The sequence below is a fragment of the Sciurus carolinensis genome, chromosome 6 (genome assembly GCF_902686445.1).
Source record: "Sciurus carolinensis chromosome 6, mSciCar1.2, whole genome shotgun sequence".
In the NCBI taxonomy this organism is placed as follows: domain Eukaryota; kingdom Metazoa; phylum Chordata; class Mammalia; order Rodentia; family Sciuridae; genus Sciurus; species Sciurus carolinensis.
This window is the reverse complement of record NC_062218.1, coordinates 120,622,929-120,639,852: the sequence shown is the minus strand read 5'-3', so window position 1 is coordinate 120,639,852 and position 16,924 is coordinate 120,622,929. Positions and strand designations below refer to the sequence as shown.

Sequence of the window (16,924 nt, the reverse complement as noted above, 5' to 3'; positions counted from 1 at the left end):
TAGAAAAACCACTCCATTCACAATAGCCTCAAAAATAATAAAATACTTGGGAATTAATCTAACAAAAGAGGTGAAAGACATCTACAATGAAAACTACAGAACATTAAAGAAAGAAATTGAAGAAAACCTTAGAAGATGGAAAGAACACCCATGTACTTGGATAGGCAAAATTAACATTATTAAATGGCCAATCGACCAAAGGCGCTATAGAGATTCAATGCAATTCCAATTAAAATCCCAATGACATTCCTCATAGAAATAGAGAAAGCAATCATGAACTTCATCTGGAAGAACAAGTGACCTCGAATAGTCAAAACAATCCTAAGTAGAAAAGGTCAAACAGGAGGTATCACAATACCAGACATTAAACTATACTACAGAGCAATAGTAACAAAAGCAGTATGGTATTGGCACCAAAACAGACAGGCAGACCAATGGTACAGAATAGAAGATACAGAGACAAAACCACATAAAAACAGTCACCTCATACTAGACAAAGGAGCCAAAAACATACAATGAAGGAAAGACAACCTGTTCAACAAATGGTGCTGGCAAAACTGGAAATCCATATGCAGTAAAATGAAATTAAACCTCTATCTCTCACCCTGCACAAAACTCAACTCAAAATGGATCAAGGACATAGTAAGAGCAGAGACCCTGAACCTAATAGAATACAAAATAAGCCTGAATCTTCATCATGTTGGCTTAGGACCAGACTTCCTTCACAAGATTGCTAAAGTGCAAGAAATAAAATCAAGAAACAATAAATGGGCTGATCGAAGATGGCAGACTAGAGGGAGGCTGTGTTTCTTGTCGCTCCATAACTCCGGTCTTAAGCAGAAGATATCTGTTTCTTGGTGAGGCAGTTTTTGCTGCTTATCAATCCCCTGTTGTTTACCCCATTTGTCTGCTGTGATCACCTGCAGTTTGTCAGCATATCGACGCCTTTTTTGAATGCAGATTGCTTACTGGCAGGCGCCTATCATCTGCCATTTGCCTGCCTCTTGCCTGTCCATCCCCTGTCTTACACCTATCCATCACCCACTGCACGAGGTTCACCTCCCGATCATCCAACAACAGTCAGCAAACTGATCTCTGACCGCCAGTGGAGCACCAGGTGCCTGCTGTTGCCTGGAAGTTCACTATTACAGTACCTGCAGGTTTGGTTACACGTGGCTGCTGCCATTTTGAGACAACAGCCAGGCCCCGTAGTACCCCTGGCCGGACTGACTGAACCCCATCTCCAGGATCCCTCAGCCCAACCAATCACTCCCTGCCTCTGGGGCCCTCACGTCCACTGACTGCTCCCTGCCGCCAGGATCCCCAGACCAACTGACTGCACCTGGCCTCCAGGATCCTGCAACCACACCAAACTCACCCAACCTCCAGGACCCCTGCCTGACCAACCACATCCCACCTCCGGGACCTCCAGCTGAGCACGTCCACAACCTGAGCTGCAGCCCCCCATTTGCTGACACATTTGGAAGCCAGAGCTCCGATCTTTAGATGGGGCAAATCCCATCCTGAGACACCTGCTGGAGGCTTGAAGCTCATGTCAGGTACCTCTCATGCATCAGGCTACTGAAGACCGAGAGGTTTGATTACTATATGACTGTTATACTGTAGATTTTTTTTTCTCTTTATTGAAAAATTTTGTTTTTATTTCTTTACTTTTCTTGCTCTCTCTTCCTTTTGTTTACCTGTTCCCTCAGAGTCTCTTTCTCCCTTTTTTGCATGCTAACATCCAATTTCTTTTGATTACACTCTCACACTTTCTATTATCTAGAACTTCTGTATATTCTTTTCTTATTCCATTAACAGCCACATTCTACATCCATCTGCATACTCTTTGTCCTCCATTAGAAACTGCAGACCTTATTGCAAATCTGTTTGTTTTACTGAAGATAATATTTGAACTCATTCTGTTTATTATGACAATTTTGTTATTGTCCTCATAGGGGCTATCTGGTCTAGGATTGCATAATGTCTGAATTGGGCACTGCTAATATTGATCTCCCCTTAAAGAAAGGGTTTTGGAAACATATAGGGCCACTGTAAGCCTATAGGGGGAAATCTGCAATACCCCAGATCTGCACTGCTAGAGGGGAAGATACATGAACAAGATGAAAAAACAAGGGAAGAAAATGATCCAAACAAACCTAGATTCGATATTAATAGAATCCAATGACAGTATGTTAGAAGAAATGTCAGAAAAGGACTTCAGATTATACAGGAATAAGATGATTCGCGAAGCAAAGGATCAGATAAGCGAGCAAATGCAGGAAATGAATGATAATACCAATAAGCTGAAAGAGCACCTGCAGGAAGCAAAAGATCATTTCAACAAAGAGATAGAAATTCTCAAAAAAACAAAACAAACAGAAGTCCTTGAAATGAAGGAAACGATAAACCAAATTAAAAACTCAATGGAAAGCATCACCAAAAGACTAGACCACTTGGAAGACAGAACCTCAGACAATGAAGACAAAATATTTAATCTTGAAAATAAAGTTGCCTAAACAGAGAAAATGGTAAGAAATCATGAACAGAATCTCCAAGAACTATGGGATATCATGAAGAGACCAAATTTAAGAATTATTGGAAATGAGGAAGGCACAGAGATACAAACCAAAGGAATGAACAACCTATTCAATGAAATAATATCAGAAAATTTCCCAAACCTGAAAAATGAAATGGAAAGTCAAATACAAGAGGCTTACAGAACACCAGGTGCACAAAATTACAACAGATCCACACCAAGGCACATTATAATGAAAATGCCTAACATTCAAAATAAAGATAGGATTTTGAAGACTCAATAAATGGGATGGACTCAAACTAAAAAGTTTTTTCTCAGCAAAGGATACAATCAAGAATGTGAAGAGAGAGCCTACAGAGTGGGAGTAAATCTTTTTCACATGTACCTCAGATAGAACACTAATCTCCAAAATTTATAAAGAACTTACAAAACTTTACACCAAAAATACAAAGAAACCAGTCAATAAATGGGCCAAGGAACTGGACAGACAATTTACAGACGAAGACAAACAGGCCTACTAAATATATGAAAAAGTGTTCAACATCTCTAGTAATTAGAGAAATGTAAATGAAAACTCTAAGATTTCATCTTACTCCAATTAGAATGGTTATTATCAAGAACACAAACAATAATAGATGTTGGCATGGATGTGGGGGAAAAGGCACACTTTTACATTGCTGGTGGAGTTGCAAATTGGTGCAGCCACTCTGGAAAGCAGTGTGGAGAATCCTCAGAAAACTTGGAATGGACGCACCTTTTGACCCAGTTATCCCACTCCTGGGTTTATACCCAAAGGACTTAAAATCAGCATACTACAGTAACACAGCCACATCAATGTTTACAGTGGCTCAATTCACAATAGCTAGATTGTGGGACCAACCTAGATGACCTTCTACAGATGAATGGATAAAGAAACTGTGGTATATATACACAATGGAATATTATTCAGTCATAAAGAAGAACAATATTATTTGCAAATAAATAGATGGAACTGGAGAATACCATGCTAAGAGAAATAAGCCAATCCCAAAAAAACCAAAGGCCAAATGTTTTCCCTGATAAGTAGAGAATGATATATAACAGGGGTGGGGAGGGTGAAGAGGGAGAGAATGGGGGAACTTTAGATCATGCAGAAGGAAATGGAGGGAGGAGGGTATAAAAAATGGTGGAATGAGACAGACATCATTACCCTATGTACATGTATGAATCTACATTGTGTACAACCATGGAGACAAAATGATGTATTCCATTTGTGTGCAATGAATCAAAATGCCATCTGTAAAAAATTAAAAGATAAATAAAAAAAAATAAGAAAACAAGAATTTCTTCGCTTATTCACAATAACTTTAGAGTGATTTCAGTAAGTGAACAAAACATTCTGACATTAAACAATGCCAAAAAAAAGAATGACACTCTAAGTTATAAGTGTTACGTCTTCGTATTACATTCCACTGACCCAGTTCCTTTCTTTTTTTTTTTTTCAACAACAGTTAACCAGGACAAGTCTCAGTTGAACAATGCTATAAAAACTTTTGCAATGTCCAACTAAAGTTTAAATTGCCCAACTAAAGTGTGTTTACATGTGGCTATTTTTCACATTGGAATTATATCTATTTTTCAAAATTCTTTATTAGAAAATTCTAATTAGAAACTTATTTAAGATATTAGAAATTGATCTACTAATATGCCAATGTAATAGCCAATTTAAAACGTCTTACTAGTCAAATATTTTCAACCAAAGAGAAATTTCATTTAGAATCAGCAGTTCTATCAGTTTCAAAATCTGTCACAGCATCATTAACAGCTATTGAAAAAATGAATTGTAAATTAGCCTAAGTGTGGAATACAACATTAAATAATTACATCAGAAGTTCATGTGCCAAATACAACTTTTATTTAAAATTTACTCTGAGTTAAATTGTATGCAACTTCATTTGGCTAAAAGCACCTGTCTCTTCTATAACCTTGAACAAAAATAACATGCACAAATTGGGAGGCAGAAAAGCACAGCAACTAAAAGCACGAGCTCTGAAGTTAGACACACTAAGTTTAAACTGACAAAATAACTGGATTAAACAAATCTCTTAAACTCTCAGTTCCTAAAACATAAAAACCTTAGAGGGTGAGTACATTTTAAAAAGCTACCACACAGGAAATGTCCAGCAATGTCTGGCAAAAGCATTTCATACTGGCCTAGATGTTGATGAGGAGGTCCTGCTGCTGCTGATGTTAAGAAGGACGATGGTGATGGTGATTTCCAATGCTTCTTTTACAATCCATAAATAAATGTGAAGTAATTCGGCTTTACTATATAATGCCAGGGGCAATGGTCTAGTCAAAGGTGTGGTCAAAGGTGCAGAATGACACAGGACTCATGACACCCAAAAGAACATCAACTTTTACGTGAGGATGGAAAAAGGAAAGCTATAAATAGATAGAGAAATGGCAATGTATGAAGCAGGCAAAAGAAACAGGAGAGAGAGGTTTTACTGAATGACAGAGGAGAAAGGGTTATTCTGTCAGATAAATAATACTAGAGTTAAGGTTTGGGCTAGGGATACAGCTCAATGGTAGAGCATTTGACTAGCATGTGCAAGGTTCTAGTTACCAAAATTAACACACCACACACACACACACACATACATACAGATAAATGGCATAAATATTTTCATTAAAGATATATTTATATTTTATACTTTTATTATTTTATTTATTTTTATGTAGTGTTGAGGATCAAACCCAGTGCCTTACATATGTGAGGCAAGCGTTTTTACTACTAAGCCACAACCCTAGTCCATAAAGATTTAGAGACAAGGAAAAGTTTAGGTTTTTACTCTTTTGCCCTTGAAGTACAAGGTTTGAGCACCATTAAAATTTGCAGTAATTACCAAAATAAATAGATTGTATGTCTTTCGGTGCCCAAACAACACTATATAACAGAAAAGACATACTAAGAATTAACAATAATTTTTGAAAATCACTTTTTACATGAAAATTCTTAGATGACTGATTGTCTTATCTACCCATTGTTTTCAATGCATTCTCTTATCTTCCTCTACCTCTGCACTTATGATAACAAAAGTGGAAGAGAGACACAAACTGTTGGTTAGCAGTAGGTTGCCATGTTTCTTTGAATAATACACAGCACAGAACACATAGAGAAGACACTGTGGGTTACAGTTTTTTAAAAGAGAAAATTATAAAATGAAAAGCATCAGAACTTTTAAGACTGTTGTTATTTATAGCAAATAGTTTGACTTTGTTTACAACTGAAACAAGTATGTAAACTTGCAAATGCTTACATGTGTTTCTCAATAATTACAATCTAGATTTTTTCTAATAAATTTTACTATGCACACTTAAGGTATTCAATATGGTGTTATGAGATACAGAGAGACAGTAAAAAGGATAATTATAGTGAAGTAAATTAGCATATTCATCATTTCAGTTACTCTTGTTTTTGTGGCAAGAGCAGATAAAATCTACTCAGCATGAATCACACATACAGTACAATTTGTGGTCCTTGTATTGTATGTTAGATTTCTAGAATTATCATTCCTACAAATCTGACACTTGGTTTTCTCTTACCTACATCTCCCCAATTCCTACTCCCCCATCCCAACCTTGGTAAAACCATTTTAATCTCTATCTACACAGTTAATTTTTTAAAAGATTCCACATATATGTGAGATCACACAATATTTTTTCTTTCTGTGTCTGACTTATTTCACTTAGCACAATATCCTCCAGACTAATTCATGCTATGGCAAATGGCAAAATTGTGTTCTCTTCTGGGTTGAATAATATTCCATTGTATGTGCACACCACTGTTTCTTTATGCTTCTGTCTGCTGACAGACACTTTGGTTGTTTTCATATCTTGGTTATTGTTGTAACGAGGTTGTTGTGCATAATGTTGTAACGAACATGAGAAATGGCCCAGAAATGGGATTGCTTCGTCATTCTGTAATTCTATTTTTAATTTCTTGGGAAATTTCAATACTGCTTACCATGATAGCTGTACCAGTCAACACTCCCACTAATAGTTTGTCATTTACTAAGCAATGTTACAAAAAACTTAAATAAAAGGAAACATATACAATATTCATGGAAAAAAACACAATATTATATAGAAGTCTTGAAATTTGTTCTATGAGTTAATGGAAGATCAATAAGAATCTCAAGAAATATTTTTGGGGAATTTTATTAACCTGATTCTGAAATTATGTTAATGAAAAGTACAAAAATATCAAGATAACCTTGATGAAAAGCAGTAGGATTTTTCCTATCAGGTAGACTTAATATAAAGCAATTAATTAAGATAGCATGGAACTGGTACAGAGACACACAGACCATTAGAATAGTATTTAAAGCACAGAAGTAAATTTTCATGCATATGCACAAATGTTGAATGATGGTGGTAACATTGCAAAGCAGTGTTATTTTAAAAGGCCTTTTCAGTAAGTGCTGAAACAACTGGGTAGCCATAGAAGGGAGGGTGAGGTGAAACTGGACTTGGCTCATACCAAACAAAAAAACTCAGTTATGAGTACATTAAAGACAAATATAAAAGAAAAACTCAAGTTTTTAAAAGATACATAAAAGGTTATAAACCCAAAATAGGAATGAATGTCTTTAACAAAATAGAAAACACTAATTTATAAAAAAAATAAAAAAAATTACAATGAAGGTCAGAATATGGTAACCTTGAGGAATAAAAGAAGGAGTAGTGAGATGGGTAGGTATTATGTATGGTAGCAAAAGGAGTCTTTTAGGGATGTATAATGTTTTAGCAATGTTCTATTTCTTAACATGAATAATGGCTATAAGAATGTTAACTTTTTAAGCATTTCTTACTCAACATGTATTTTTATGCACACCTATAACATTATTAGAAATTCTCATAAGTAGCCAGGCGCGGTGACACATGACTGTAATCCCAGGGGTTGGGGAGGCTAAGGCAGGAGGATCGTGGATTCAAAGCCAGCCTCAGCAACTTAGTGAGGCCCTATAAAAATGGATGGGAATGTGGCTCAGTGGTTAAGCACCCCTGAGTTCAATCCCTAGTACCAAAAGAAAAAAAGAAAAGAAAGGAAGAAAGGAAGAAATTCTCATAAATATTACCTTAATAAATGTGCTTTCCAATTAGAAGTTTTTTCTACTATGCAAAATACCAAAATCAAATTAAAGCAGAAGATAATTGTCAGTAATCAGCTGTGTGACTTTAGATAGGTTACTTATTTTTCAGGGTTAAATTTTCCTAACATATGAAATAATAAGTCTATTCCCCTCTGAATTCTTAAGATTCCATCAGATTTTAAAATTCTTGGATTCTCTTGATTTCCTAACAGTCAGTTGAACACTCAATAGGGCTTTGATTAAATCTCACATTATGCGTCCTTTGTTTTTTCAGCAAAATGGAAGAAAAATGTACACACAGAGTTAAGTTGAAATACATGAAAATATATTTCACTGTTATTTAAAGAACAATAATTAGCCACATTATGAGCAAAATTAGTATGTTCTTCTCATTACAACTGAGTGCCAGGGATATAAGTAGGTCTGATTGGTTAATAAAGTTTTAAAACTCAAATACATAATAATCATTTTTCCTAAGAGCTGAAAAGTTTTGAAATTGTGCTTTATATTTTACGGTTGTGAAATTTAATTAACATTATTGTCCCTTCAAGTGCAATTAACATGTTGAGATGTTTGATAATGCCTACACTTGTTCTAATAGACTACATAAGAGTGAAATAGCAAAATCCAAAAGCGAATGGGATTTCTTAAATGAATCCATCCCAACACAGTTTGAACAACATGAAAGTTCCATGTAATAACCATCAAAGACAGATAATGTATTCTCCTCTGAAAGATGGCATAAAGTCAACTTGCCAGTATGAAAAATGCCAGATATGGAATTTGATAAATGAATTCATTTTTAGTGACTGCCACCTGATACACTGATAACCACAACAAACAGTAAAAAGAATGTGGGAAAAGTATGTGAGATAAAAAATTCTTGCAAATCAGCAAAGGGAGGAACTGTCAAATAAAGGAGGAACCAAGTCGTTGTCAAAAAAATAAATAAATAAATAAAATTTTAAAAATGAACCAAATGACCGGGAATACAAATCATATCTCAATAATAACCATGAATGTTAATGGCCTGAATTCATCAATCAAAAGACATAGACTGGCAGATTGGATTAAAAAGAAAGATCCAACAATATGTTGCCTGCAAGAGACTCACCTCATACAAAGAGATACCCACAGACTAAAGGTGAAAGGATGGGGAAAACATACCATGCACATGGACTCAGCAAAAAAGCTGGAGTATCCATCCTCATTTCAGATAATGTGGACTTCAAGCCAAACTTAGAAGGGATGAAGAAGGACATTTCATACTGCTTAAGGGAAGCATAAATCAGCAAGATATAACAATCATAAACATCTATGCCCCAAACAGTGGCTCATCCATGTATGTCAAACAAATCCTTCTCAATTTTAGATACCAAATACACCATAACACAATAATACTAGGTGATTTTAACACGCCTCTCTCACCACTGAACAGATCTTCCAAACAAAAATTGAACAAAGAAACCATAGATCTCAATAACAAAATCAATAATTTAGACTTCACAGACATTTATAGAATAAACCATCCAACCAAGAGCGAATACACTTTCTTCTCAGAAGCACATGGATCCTTCTCTAAAATAGACCATATATTATGCCACAAAGCTAATGTTAGCAAATACAAGAAGATAGAGACACTACCTTGTATTCTATCAGATCATAATGGATTGAAGTTAGAAATAAATGAAAGAGCAAAAAAAAGAAACTACTCCAACACCTGGAGATTAAACAATGTGCTATTATATGATGAATGGATAACAGAAGATATTAGGAAGGAAATTAAAAAATTCTTAGAGGTAAATGAGAACAAAGAAACATCATATCAAAATCTCTGGGACACTATGAAAGCAGTACTTAGAGGAAAATTTATTTCACGGAGCGCATTCAGTAAAAGAAGTAAAACTCAACAAATCAACGACCTAACACTGCAGCTCAAAGCCCTAGAAAAAGAAGAACAGACCAACACCAAAAGTAGTAGAAGACAGGAAATAGTTAAACTCAGAGCTGAAATCAACAAAATTGAAACACAAGAAACAATACAAAAAATTGACAAAATAAATAGTTGGTTCTTCGAAAAAATAAACAAAATTGATAAACCCTTAGCCACACTAACAAAGAGAAGATGAGAGAAAACCCAAATCACTAAAATTCAGAATGAACAAGGAAATATCACAACAGACACAAATGAAATACAAAACATAATTAGAAGCTATTTTGAAAATCTATACTCCAACAAAATAGAAAATTTCGAAGATATCAACAGGTTTCTAGAGACATATGAATTGCCTAAACTGAACAAGGAGGACATACACAATTTAAATAGACCAATTTCAAGTAATGAAATAGAAGAAGTCATCAAAAGCCTACCAACAAAGAAAAGTCCAGGACCAGATGGGTTCTCAGTCGAGTTCTACAAAACCTTTAAAGAAGAGCTCATTCCAATACTTCTCAAAGTATTCCATAAAATAGAAGAGGAGGGAACCCTCCCAAACTCATTCTATGAAGCCAATATTACCCTGATACCTAAACCAGACAGAGACACATTGAGGAAAGAAAATTTCAGACCAATATCTTTAATGAACATCGACACAAAAATTCTCAACAAAATTTTAGCAAATCGCATACAAAAACATATTAAAAAGATAGTGCACCACAATCAAGTGGGTTTTATCCCAGGGATGCAAGGTTGGTTCAACATCAGGAAATCAATAAATGTCATTCACCATATCAATAGACTTAAAGTCAAGAATCACATGATTATTTCAATACATGCAGAAAAAGCATTTGATAAAATACAGCACCGCTTCAAGCTCAAAACACTAGAAAAAATAGGGAGAGTGGGAACATTCCTTAACATTGTAAAGGCCATCAATGCTAAGCCCATGGTTAATATCATTCTAAATGGTGAAAAACTGAAAGCATTCCCCCTAAAAACTGGAACAAGGCAGGGATGCCCTCTTTCACCACTTCTATTCAATATCGTCCTTGAAACTCTAGCCAGAGCAATTAGACAGACCAAAGAAATTAAAGGGATACGAATAGGAAAAGAAGAACTCAAACTATCCCTATTTGCTGATGATATGATTATATACTTAGAGGAACCAGGAAATTCCACCAGAAAACTTTTAGATCTCATAAGTGAATTCAGTAAAGTAGTAGTTGATCAATGCACATAAATCTAAGGCATTTTTATACATAAGTGATGAATCTTCAGAAAGAGAAATTAGGAAAACTACCCCATTCACAATAGCATTGAAAAAAATAAAATACTTGGGAATCAATCTCACAAAAGAGGTGAAAGACCTCTACAATGAGAACTACAGAACACTAAAGAAAGAAATTAAAGAAAACCTCAGAAGATAGAATGATCTCCCATGTTCTTGGATAGGAAGAATTAATATTGTCAAAATGGCCATACTACCAAAAGTGCTATACAGAGTCAATGCAATCCCAATTAAAATCCCAATGATGTACCTTACAGAAATAGAGCAAGAAATTATGAAATTCATCTGGAAGAATAAAAATCCCAGAATAGCTAAAGCAATCCTTGGCAGAAAGAGTGAAGCAGGGGATATCGCACTACCCGATCTTCAACTCTACTACAAAGCAATAGTAACAAAAACGGCATGGTATTGGTACCAAAATAGAAAGGTGGATCAATGGTACAGAATAGAGGACACAGACACAAACTCAAATAAATACAATTTTCTCATACTAGACAAAGGGGCCAAAAATATGCAATGGAGAAAAGATAGCCTCTTCAACAAATGGTGCTGGGAGAATTGGAAATCCATATGCAACAGAATGAAACTAAACCCATATCTCTCACCATGCACGAAACTAAACTCAAAATGGATTAAGGACCTCAGAATCAGACCAGAGACCCTGCATCTTATAGAAGAAAAAGTAGGTCCAGAGCTTCAACATGTCGGCTTAGGACCAGACTTCCTCAACAGGACTCTCATAGCACAAGAAATAAAAGCAAGAATCAATAACTGGGATAGATTCAAACTAAAAAGCTTTCTCTCAGCAAAGGAAACTATCAGCAATGCGAAGAAAGAGCCTACAGAGTGGGAGAAAATCTTTGCCAATCATTCTTCAGATAGAGCACTAATCTCCAGAATCTATAAAGAACTCAAAAAACTCTACACCAAGAATACAAATAATCCAATAGACAAATGGGCTAAGGAAATGCATAGACACTTCACAGAAGAAGATCTACAAGCAATTAACAAATATATGGAAAAATGTTCAACATCTCTAGTAATAAGAGAAATGCAAATCAAAACTACCCTAAGATTCCATCTCACCCCAATTAGAATGGTGATTATCAAGAATACAAGCAACAACAGGTGTTGGCGAGGATGTGGGGAGAAAGGTACACTCATACATTGCTGGTGGGGCTGCAAATTAGTGCAGCCACTCTGGAAAGCAATGTGGAGACTCCTTAGAAAACATGGAATTGAACCACCATTTGACCCAGCTATCCCACTCCTTGGCCTATACCCAAAGGACTTAAAATCAGCATATTACAGAGATACAGCCACATCAATGTTCATAGCTGCTCAGTTTACAATAGCCAGATTGTGGAACCAACCTAGATGTCCTTCAATTGATGAATGGATAAAGAAACTGTGGTATATATATACAATGGAATATTACTCAGCCATAAAGAATGATAAAATTATGGCATTTGTAGGCAAATGGATGAAATTGGAGAATATCATGCTAAGTGAGATAAGCCAATCTCAAAAAACCAAAGGACGAATGATATCGCTAATAAGTGGATGATGACACATAATGGGGGGTAGGAGGGGTTAGTGTTAAGGTTAGAGTTAGGGTTAGGGAGGGGGGCAAGAATGGAGGAAGGAAGGACTGTATAGAGGGAAAAGAGGGGTTGGAAGGGTGGGGCGAAGGGCAAAAATAACAGAAAGAATCAAACAGTATTACCCTATGTAAATTTATGATTACACAAATGGTATGCCTTTACGCCATGTACAAACAGAGAAACAACATGTATCCCATTTGTTTACAATAAAAAAAATGAATGAAAAAAATTTCTTTATTAAATTACAGGGAATTCTTTTCTTTTCAGTAGGGGGATTCTGATTTCAAATTAAAACTGAATTTTTATAAAGATTACCATTCATCTTTTGAAATTATTTAATGGAAATTCCATTACATAGTCAATCAAAACAGTGGTATGTTTTATTTGTATAAGCACTAATTTTAAGTATCACAAAGATGATATATAATATTTAACAAGCTGTGGTTTATTCTGCTTTTTACCTTCTGCTCAATGAATGCTTTCTTATAGTTTATACCAATATCATCTTATTGAGATTCACATTTCTTAATCCATATAAAAACTTTATATATATTTAATTAATTGGGAATATTTAAAACTTAATTCCATCTACATTAATTATTTCTCTATTAGACAAGGTCAACATCCTAACACAGGGACACAAAACCACAAAATCTTTTAAACTAATAGCATGGCTTCTATCTTCAAAAACTCCCCAATTGCAGTATTCGATTTCAAATCATCATCATCTCTAACCTGGATTCCTGAAAACATTTAACTAGATATTGCTTCTAACTCAGCCTTCTTATAAATCATTCTCAATGCACCAGCCAGATGATTAAATAAACAAATGAATCATGCTATTACTTAGATTAGAATCCATAAATAGCTTGTAACAAAGTAAAATCCTTATAATAGCCCTATAAATCATCTATTTTATCAAAACCACACTCTTCTCACCCCCTTACTACCTACCAGTCAGACTAAGGGTGGTGGTCTACAAGTTTCTTTATCCTACTCCTTGCCTGGATAACTACTATTTATCTAGTTCTCAAATGCTAGAGAGGTCTTCCTGAATCCAACCTGAATAAAATCTGCATTTTAAAGCACCCCTTATTCTGTTTGCAGGAAAGCAGGTTAGAGATAATGATGATAACTTGAAATTAAATACTGTAACTGGGGCGAGAATTATTTAAGATAGAAGCCATGCTAATAGTTAAAAAGATTTTGTGGCTTTGTGTCCCTTATTAGAATGTTGACCTTGTCTAAAAGAGAAATAATCAATGTAGATGGAATTAAGTTCATATCATTGTAATTACATACTAATTTCAGTGGTTATTTATTGTACTTAGTTTTGTGTTCTAGTGTCTAGAACAGTGCCCCAAAATAGTAGATGCTACTCAATAAATATGAGTCACACTAATGAACACTGATCACAGTCACACATAACAACTATAGTTATGAATTATCCATGCCAAATCCAGCCACAAATACCTAAATTTAGGACTTCTGGTGACTTTTGGGGGGAAGGAGTTGTAGGGACGAAGAATGGAGAGAGGGACTATTTAAAGAGTTTAGGGATTTGTGTCTGAATTAAAACTTTAAAAACTGATAAACTACTATAAATAATTAACAAATTTTACATAGAAAATTGAAAATTGGGAGGCAACATGAAAAAAAATTGGTGTGCCCAGAAGCAGTCTTAAAGGTGGATGCTCTTCAGAACATCTGTCATCCTATCATTTGATCATTTTATAACACAGGCAGCAACAGCATTAAAGTGGGTGATATCAAAGAAAACTTTCTTGAAGCATTTATTTTCAATTCAAAATGGAGTTTTATCTGGTGTTTGTCATAAATCTACATTTTCTTCTCTTCCAGATGACCATAATTGCAAAGTAAAGCGTACTTTGACATCTGATAGCAGGACAATGGTATGCTACCACCCTTCTGTGGATGTCCCATGTGAACACACACAACCTATCCCTAAACCAGATCCTGTGCACAATAATGAAGAAGCACATGATCAAGTGCTAAAAACCAGATTAGAAGAAAAAGATAAACACCTTGAGCAAGGACCCATGAAAGAAAAACTTAGCAAAATGTTATTTACTACTGAGCATCATTGGTATCCTCATGGACAGCATCACAGATGTCGTAAGAATCTGAATCCTCCAAAAGACAGATGATATTGAGATTCTTGGGAGAATCAAAGAAAAGTGCTATCCAATATCTCATTTGCCATTTAAGAATATGCAATCTGGTATATTCACTAATATGCTATATAGTAAAATGATAATAATATGTCTTTTCATGTTAGAATATATATTTATTTTTTCTTTTTTAACTATTTTTTTAATTTTTTACAGACTGCATTTTGATTCACTGTACACAAGATGGGTACATCATTTCATTTCTATGGTTGTACATGATGTAGATTTATACCATCTGTGTAATCATACATGTACATAGGGTAATGATGTCTGTCTCATTCCACCATTTTTCATATACTCCCTCCCTCTCATTTCCTTCTACATAATCTAAAGTTCCTCCATTCTTCTCTCACTCCCCACCCCCCACCCCCATTATATATCATAATCCACTTATCAGGGAAAACATTTGGCCTTTGGTTTTTTGGAATTGGCTTACTTCACACAGCATGATATTCTCCAATTCCATCCATTTATTTGCAAATGCCATAATATTATTCTTCTTTATGGCTGAATGATATTCTGTTGTGTATGTATACCACAGTTTCTTTATCCATTTTTAAAAAAGGGAAAACTGAAAATTGGAAAACAGTAATAGTCATAATTTGTATCTTTTGAGAGACTTGATTAAGTCTATAAAGCAGGATAGCACACTGATTGCACCAAATTCCTTCAAGAATTAGAAATTTAGACATTCACTCTATTAAATAAAAAAATACATTCCTATTTAAACTGAGGAATCTATTAAAAGTGCTTAGAATTTATGATCCAAATGATTAAACTGTGTTTAATTATAAAATATGCCATGCTTATCTAATTCTTTCTTAGAAGTATTTTAAAAATTACTTTCTCTTACTCTATGAATTCTAATTTTTTATAATGCAAAACACACATCCAAAGATTTTCTTCAATTTCTTTTCGTATCCAGGAACTTTTGTTCAACCAAAGCAAAACTTAGCATGTTATTATCTATGTTGAGAATATAGGTAAGTTGTCTTTTCTAAAAATTATGCTTCAATTTAAAGTGATATTTTTAGAGTACATATCAGGAGAAAAATTTCTTAAGGGAATAAACATGGAATATTTTATATGTATTGTCCTAAGAAAAGTAGATGACACAAAACCTTTTCCTACAACCATTATATTTGTCTACGTACACACACACACACACACACACACACACACACACAGTGTATGAGATACCAAAGTTTTCTAAATTATCAAATAGGCATAGACTTGATATGATGGGACACCAGAATTTCATGATCACATATATATTATTCATAGATTTCAAAGACATTTCACATTCTATATAAAGTTTTACTATTATTATTAACACATATTAATTATACAATTTAATGAGTTTCACTATGGCATTTCCATACATATATTGAGCTTTGATTATGTCTTCCCTCCCTTCTCCTATCATTCACTTCCTCTCTTCTACTTCTCTCTTTCACCCTCTTTCTAGACCCTAACAGTTCTTTTTCTATTAGATCCTCTTTTTTTATTTGTTGTCTTTTAGTTTCCACATCTGAGAAAACATGCAATATTTGTCTTTTGGTGTCTAGCTTATTTTACTGAACATGTTTTCCAGTTCCACCCATTTTCCTGCAAATGGCAGGATTTCATTCTTCTGTATAGCTGAATAATACTCCATTTGTATGTATACCATATTTTATTTATCCATTCATCTGTGGATGGGCACCTAGGCTGTTTCTAAATCTTGGCTATTGCTGCAAAGAACCTGGGTATGCAAGCATGTTTTTTGTATGCTGACTTCATTAACTTCAGATATACTCAGAAGTGGCATTTGGCACCACTGTAAAGAATCAGTTGACTGAAGATGTTTGGATTTATTTCTGGGTCTCTGATTCTACTTTTGTTCCACTGTTCTACAGATCTCTTTTTATGCCAATGCCATACAAATATAGCTGGATCATATGGTGTTCTAGTTTTAATTTTTTTTAGGAACCTCCACACTGTTTTCCATAGTCCTTGTAGTAATTTGCATTCCTACCAACAGTACATAAGAGTTCCTTTTTCTCACTTTCACCGGCCTTTCTTTCTTTATTTTTAATAGCTACTCTAACTGGGATAAGATGGTATCTCAAGGTAGTTGGGTTTGTTGTTGTTTTTTTTTTTTTTTTTTTGGTTGTGGATAGACATAATACCTTTATTTTATCTATCTATATATTTATTTATTTTTATGTGGTGCTAGGATTGA

General features: G+C 34.6%; 2 protein-coding genes across 2 annotated transcripts in view; one reads left to right on the top strand and one right to left on the bottom strand.

Annotated features, from left to right (window-relative positions):
• Window positions 1-16,924, bottom strand: part of Dtwd2 (DTW domain containing 2) — a 170,474-nt gene that overhangs the window by 33,096 nt on the left and 120,454 nt on the right. The gene's annotated exons all lie outside the window — the stretch shown is intronic.
• Window positions 14,200-14,676, top strand: LOC124986918 (39S ribosomal protein L42, mitochondrial-like). The gene has a single exon (XM_047555748.1). The coding sequence runs from the start codon at window positions 14,200-14,202 to the stop codon at window positions 14,674-14,676; it is 477 nt and encodes a 158-aa protein (XP_047411704.1).